This window comes from Tuber melanosporum (assembly GCF_000151645.1).
Source record: "Tuber melanosporum whole genome shotgun sequence assembly, scaffold_123, strain Mel28".
Classification (NCBI taxonomy): Eukaryota; Fungi; Ascomycota; class Pezizomycetes; order Pezizales; family Tuberaceae; genus Tuber; species Tuber melanosporum.
In genome coordinates, this window is record NW_003298781.1 from 111,238 (window position 1) to 118,477 (window position 7,240).

General features: G+C 41.8%; 1 protein-coding gene across 1 annotated transcript; it reads right to left on the minus strand.

Annotated features, from left to right (window-relative positions):
- Positions 1–368: 368 nt before the first annotated feature.
- Positions 369–1,472, minus strand: GSTUM_00002202001 (uncharacterized protein; the record flags this gene model as incomplete). Its single annotated transcript, XM_002835998.1, has 5 exons — positions 369–548; positions 651–743; positions 855–1,091; positions 1,116–1,401; positions 1,459–1,472. 5 exons carry the CDS (start codon positions 1,470–1,472, stop codon positions 369–371), a joined length of 810 nt encoding a protein of 269 aa, XP_002836044.1.
- Between the last annotated feature and the right edge of the window lie 5,768 nt (positions 1,473–7,240).

The following is a 7,240-nucleotide window of genomic DNA, read 5'->3' on the forward strand; positions in this document are numbered from 1 at the left end:
TGACATGACCGATGCATATTCGCAACTCTTATTACAACACCAAATGTTGGGAATTCTGTGAGAGCAATTGGGCGCCAAATGGCATGTCAAGATGGATTGGGGATGAGAATAGTATGGTTCATAGAAGGGAGATTTGAATTGTTCAATGTCCCGTGCACTGTACATTGCTTCTTAGGCCCCAGGCCATGGTGCTTACGGACGTGAGAGGTGTCGATAGAGCTGTTTATATACATGGCCAATGGTCTGGGAGTCTCACTGTCCCCCACCAGACATACATTCGACACATTGGTGACATTTTCTCCATATCAAACCTACCACGCGTTGTGATATCCAACTGGCTCTTGTGTCCCATGTGCCCCATCCATCCTTTAATTGCCACTTCCTAACAGCCAAGGCCGTCTCTCCCAAAACCCTTCACCGATTATGTCAACGTGGTCTATTACAATCTTGGTCTTTCTCGTGCGCTTCTCTTCCTTCTTCCTCGGTGTTTTTGACTTGAACTTTGGGATCCCCGCGGTTTCATGCTCCTCCTCTTGCTGCTTCTGCTGCTCTTTCCGCTCTGACGGTTCAGTAGAGGTGCTAGGTCCCTCTGTTTCCGTTGCCGGTGCGCCCTTCTTCTTGTCCTTCAGGGCTCGATAGTCTCTATATACCACACTTCCCTTCCTGTATATGGCCGGTTCATTATTGTAATTAATCCCGAACCGTGAGAATAATATTTCATTCTTGTCCGCCGAGGAGGTTCCCTAACAGATCGGCAGGTTCCCACCTGATAGTTAGTCGCCATTCTCCCTCCAAGCAAGCAGGAAATATATAAAAATAAAATATAAAACATCAAAAATATAGGAGGGACATACCTGTAACTCTTCGGCAGCCTCATGCCTTTTCAAACCACCCTTGAGCACAAGAGCCCAAAAAGTAGTATTATATAGATTATTGTTATAAGTGTCAACCTGCCTCCAAGAGAAATAATGCTTAACATTCTCCACATGCGGGTAACAAGTAGCCCTGCAGTCGAAGCTGGGCGGAGCCATGAAAGGCCGCTGCTCTTCCCCTCCCGTCTCGCCGGCAAAGTATTGAGGCCAGAGGAAAACCTACCACCCTGTGAATGTGGATACCACGATGCTCAAAAGCTTTTCCTCGCGCCGATCAAAGAGCGCGCACTCGCGCGGGAGCAAGAAGGAGAATCCGTCCGACTGGCCGAAGGCTAAGGCTATTTCAGGGATGAAGCGCATGGTGGCGCTGGCGCTGGCGTTCATAAGGTGGAGGGCGCGTGGATCGTTGGGCTTTTGGAAGTGGTGACTTGCGGCAAATTTGGTGAAGCAGCGGCCGTCAAGGCGGAGGATTATATAAGTGTCGCGCAGGAGGTGATGAGGGGCTTCGAAGCCACGGACGTAATCGTACCTAGGTTGGGAGGGTTAGTTAGTTCGTCGGTTGGATAATATTTATGGAGGGGGGTACTTTGAGTTTGCCATTTTGGTTGGCGGTGAAGGGGGAGGAGGGGGCTTGTGGTGGTAGTGGTGGTTGTCGCCGGGATAGTGGTTTAAGGTGCTGGTGGTTGTGATTATGGTCGTGGTTGTGGTTGCGGTTGGTTGTGGTGGTGTTGTGCGATGGTTGGGGGTAGGTCTAGTGTTGTCAACCTTTTACAGCACAATCTGGCCACATAGAGACCATTATGGATACCACTATAGTGACACACAAGACTATACCGCCTTTGGAGAAGGTTTGGATCACCAGTGCAGCACAACGCGGCTCTCTGGCCAATTAACAAGACATATTCGGTTTGATATCCTGCGGGCTTTGATGCTTTGATCCTTTTCCTTCCGCATATTGTATAGTCCAACACAAATTAGACTCACCCACTTGGCAACGGTCCCTATTTGGCTAGATCCCACCGCAATGGATTAGCGTGATGGGAATGACGTGATTAGATCTTTATATGGAGTGATGACACCCTGTTTTCACAAAACCTTATTCCCCTCGGACTTTCTGTTGTAATGGTAGACTTCTCATAACAGTCTGGAAAGGCCTGGATGATAGATTATTTTACGACATGATCCTACGGTATCGTAAGAACTTGAATAATTGAACCGTTTGCTATGTTGTTGGACTTCCCTCTCTCAGTAAGGTCAAGGGAGTTGTGTTTTATATTCTGTCTCAGAAGGGGGTATGGTGCTGTGGTTTTGCTGCATTTCTTTTCATAACCAGGGACGGCAATTTTGGACCTCACAGAACGCGGTTCAATTGTTCATGTTTTTACGGTATGCTGCTCCTGTCTAACAGAATTTGTAGGAGGGGTTTTAACGGTACGCCAGGATGCCTGGGGACATATTGCTTATTGTATTAAAGAACCTACGGTTGTGGCTGCTGCTGGAGATTGAGGGCGTCACTTAAGGGGCATTTTTCAGGAGGTGGTATCTTATAACACGGTTCAAAGGCCTCTCTCCGGAGCCGTATCATTGATCCCTCTAATTGCTGACTTGTTAGTAGCCGGTTCCCCTCATATTTCTCTGTCGCTCATAGTCGGGAAAAGCAAGTGTGACGTTCAAGCAAGTGTGACGCCCCGGACCTTTTTCTTTTTCCTAGTAGAAAGTCCCCTAACCGACACGGCAACGCTGACCTCCCGTAACAACAATCACTCCCAAGTCATAGTAGCTAGTTCCACTAGTATTTAATAATGCTCATGCAAGTGTTACATTCTGGAGCTTTTTTATTTTTAACTAGATAAGCTTAGAAAATACTTGCTTTTAGTAATATACCTCTACTGCCCTGTAGGCTACAAATCTGAGTTAAAAGCTACAGAGTTAACATTTCCTGTGATAGAATTACCTGATACACAGAGGTCTGAATCAGATTGACTTGCAGAATTCTCATCAGCATTCCTATTATCCGTATTTTCTATGCTAGCCTGTTCTAATTGTTGCCTTGTTGTAAACATTTCAAACTCATCAGCTCCACCATCTAGGTCAAGTAATGGAGCATCAATTACATCTGTCTTACTTGCAGCAACTTGCTTCCGCAAAAGAGAGCCTGTAGTAGATCAGGTGGACGATGCAAAGACTCAAGATACTCTGCCGTGGGATTTTTCTAAGGATTAAGAACTGCAATCACAAGCAGGTGGAACTATCCCACCTGCAGCATTAATCAACCTAACTTGAATAGTTCTCTGCCTCCCAACTTTAGGCATATCAAGTCCATGATGGTGCAAGGATGCCTTTGCTTTATTGGCTGCTACTTGGATATTGCTTTGTGACTTCTTAATTGCTGCTGCCTTCCCATTATTAAACTTCTCCTTCTGTTTAACCTGTCCAGCCTCAACTGTAAGAGTCCCACCTTTTTGAATAATACGCCTTTATTTGTTTTTGCGCTTGACCTCCTCTTAGATTCTAACATGGCCATTATGGTAGGATTCTTGTTGCAACTCAGTCTTTATGACAGATATTTGTATCTCTTCTGCCCATGATTGATCAGTATTTTTGGAACAAGGACAAAGGCTTTGGTACAATCAATGAACTTGGTAAGCCCTTTCTGGCAGTAAAAAGACCAGTTCAGAAGATTTAGTACTTATAGCTCACTGTAACGATACCTCTTCAGAGATTTGGTTCTTGGTGATAGAGAACAAGACTTCTCTGCTTCTTCTTCTTTTAGCTATACCATAGTTCTAGGCCTATGCCTTTATTCTGGATAGAACAAGAGAGTTGTCTTCAATCAGTAATACCTATTGTAAGCTTTCTCTAACTCCACCTCATATAGAGCTATCTTGTCATAACAGCAATAAAGGTCATGATAATCATAAACAGTATAGAGATATTTTATATTCTTCAAAGGAATAAGTAGGAAATATCGTTAGAACAAAGTGTGAAGAGCCTATCCTCCTCTGCTGCACCAGCCTCCTAATCTAGTACTCTGCTCAAACCAAGTCATGTAACCTTATATGGTCAAATATGCGAAGGCCAAATCATAACAAACTAGCCATATGACCAAAGTGTTCACGTACTCAAATCCCATAACCTTGTAGCAAGATCATGTGCAAAAACTCACAAACCAATCATAACACGATAAACAAGTATATGACCGCCAGTAGTTACATTGGCAAAGCCCATGAGCTCCTAATAAAGTCATGTGTGAAACATGAATCATATTCAAAAGGCATACCTGTATAGCGTGCCTGTGAGGCATACAGGCTAGGACCAAGTCCCATGACTCATAATCAAGTCATTTGCGAAACATATCAAATCATAACATAACAGGCCATATGACTCGAATGTGTCATATGTGCGAGGCAATACCACATGTAGGACTTTTAATTATGAGTCATGTCAATATCTGTTCCTTGCTAAGCCACATTTGTGATATTAGCTCTTCTTTCCCTAAACCTGACTCAGTTTGAGCTTGGTACTTTCCTCTGTAGATCCTATCTACCACATGTTACATCCAACTTACATTGTGATTGGCTGCTTCGTATGCAGCCCTTAGGAGTTCTCGCACCTGGGTCACTTCCATTTCAGATTTCTTCATTTTTCTTTTGATGCAGCGAATCTCGTGGTTATATACTCTTCGAATTACCATGACATTTGTGTTCATTTGAGACCTCTCTCTCTTGAACTCCCCAATTGTTTCTTCCTGCAAGACACTCTTTTTCTTTTGCCTGGTGATGGTTTCCAATATTTCTTGTTTGGTAGTATACAGTTTTTTGTCCCCCCATTTCAAAGTGCCATGCTTGGAGCTCTTTTTGTTCTTGCTTCCTCCACCTTCTGTCATTGATGATAGGAGTAATACATTATGCCCCAGTTGTGCCAGTTGATTCTGTAGTGTCGAGGCTATGTCGAGGCTGAAGCTTGTTCTTTTGTCCATAGAATGCTTTTCCTCCTCCTTATCTCTGGCCTTTGTCTTATGTCTCTTAGTCGGGAACCAGTTATGACTCATCTTGGCATTCCTGGATACTATCCATTCATTGTCCCCACATACCATGTAGCTATATAAGGCATGGCTTTGCTCTTTATTCTGTCTACTTTCTTTGTCAACTACCAATTCCCATTTCATAACCTCAGCTGTAGGGCTGGTTGGCCTATCCGGGATCCATTCATCTTCTTGACTCTTAGAAAGGTCCTCTGTGGTTGGTTTCCGGTTTGTGGACATAGTATTGATTAAACCACTGGGTGACATTTTGTATGTTGGCGAGGTTTATAGCAAGATACAACCCTTGATTGTATTGTGTAGAGTAACTGGTCCATTTGGAATGGTACTGAAGATGACTGTAGTGCAATTATGAATCCATTATTTCTGCAAGTTGGTATACATGGTCTCTGTGGAGTTCAATCAATGGAGAAGCAGTTATTGCTTGTGAGTAGAATTTGTTAACTGTGTCCAGTTTGATGAAGGAGATGTAAATGTGTTGTGTATTTACATTGACTGGGAAAGGTACAGTTTATAAGCTCCATTTCAAATTCTTGGCATGATTGTGAATAGTCTCATTTTATGATAATCCAATTTCTTAGAGGTTGTTGTGGTCTAGTTATTGCACAGCAATATTCAGACTATATGTCTTAATTGTATCCTCTAAACTGGTTTTCTGTGTTGATTATAGTAGTCCTTATATTGTAATTAGGTCAAGACCATTTCTGATCAAATATTTTAGCATTATTGACTCATATCCATCCTGTCCATCATCTTCTGAGGCAGCATATGACGTATGGCCTGATGCTCTAGATATCGTCCGCAATTTGCAAAAAGGTATAAGGTGTTCACAAGGTGCTATTCACTTTATGGTTAACAGGTACAATAGTTGGCAGGTGGCCTACTCTATCGGACAGCACCTAAGTACGTAGAGCTATGGGAGGCTTAAAAGGTGTACAGAAAAACAAATAAGTCACAGTTCAATCAAGTATTTTGAAATACTTTGTATTAAAGTCTACAGTGTTCCTTGCAGAATCACTTAGGCTTTAAATATACAAATCCGTTCCTGTCTACAATAAACGAAACTATTTAAAGGTATCACATGATCCACTTTGGTAAATCCACCTAAGTATGAAAACGATACTTGAAACAAAATATAAAACAAAACTTCGCATCAAACGATACTTAAATCAAACCAAAGTATCAAAGTAATCCTTAAAACAAATCCAATTTTAAAGTGATACATAAAGCAAAATATATAACAAAACTAACTATCAAAACAATACATAAAACAACACATAAAACAAAACTAATAACTCAATATGCACATGAGTTACATTACCACAACAAAATATCTGTTTAAATAAACCATATCTAATAATTGTCAAAAGTGGAGCTTGAGAAACTACAGGCTTCACTTTCAGCTATAGGTTCTTCATCATAGGTGTCATACCAGAGACATGCAGACATGTTAAAAAAATAACGAGACTTAAAGAAACGTAGGTTACAGTAGTCACGAATGCCAGATTCATACTATACATCTACGGAGGGATTATTGCAATCAGGCTGCTGTCTACCCTAAGGATAGCGAAATAGTCTTGAGCTTGGATAGCATTGAGGTTCAATAAAGATCCAATAAGATGTTTTCTCAGCCTCACATTGAGTTCTACACAGTGTGGTATCATTATACTATTCAAATAGTATATAGCAACTTAGACACACCTGTCGAGGACTTGTTCCGTAGCCTGATTTTCCTCATCAATACTTTCAAATTCTGACTACAAGTATCGTACCCAAAATACGTGGCTGACTTGCAGTTCAATTTGCTGTCAGGTAGTTTCCAACATAGTTGACATCCAGTATATTGGGATGTAGTTAAATGTAGGTGGTAGAAGGTTGTTTAGCATGTTGTCTTCCTACTACTTGTTAATCAGGTCAATAGCATTCTCCTGTCCTTCCAGTAGTTCTCCGCAGTTTTCGCTAATTAGGTAATTTTTCTCTTTGACCAAGAATTAATCATTTTGATACCTAAGATGGTGATCTCAGATTTCTTCAACTTCCCATTCATCCTTTTTATGGATGATGCTAGGTGCTGGTTGCAAGTAAGTTCTTACAGCGACCTCATAGTAATCTTTAGGAGAGATGTATTTAACAGCGGAGAGGTGGAAAATAGCAGTATTAAGGGGATACATGCGTTCCTCCATCAGGACAGTTTAGATTTCTGAATGCTTATCAAAGGATAAGATAATGGAAAGTACTTGCCATCACAATTGGAGTTTTGTGCTCCGTCCAACATTTCTAATAGACACCCCATTTGATGTAAGAGAGACTGATGCGAGAACCCAGT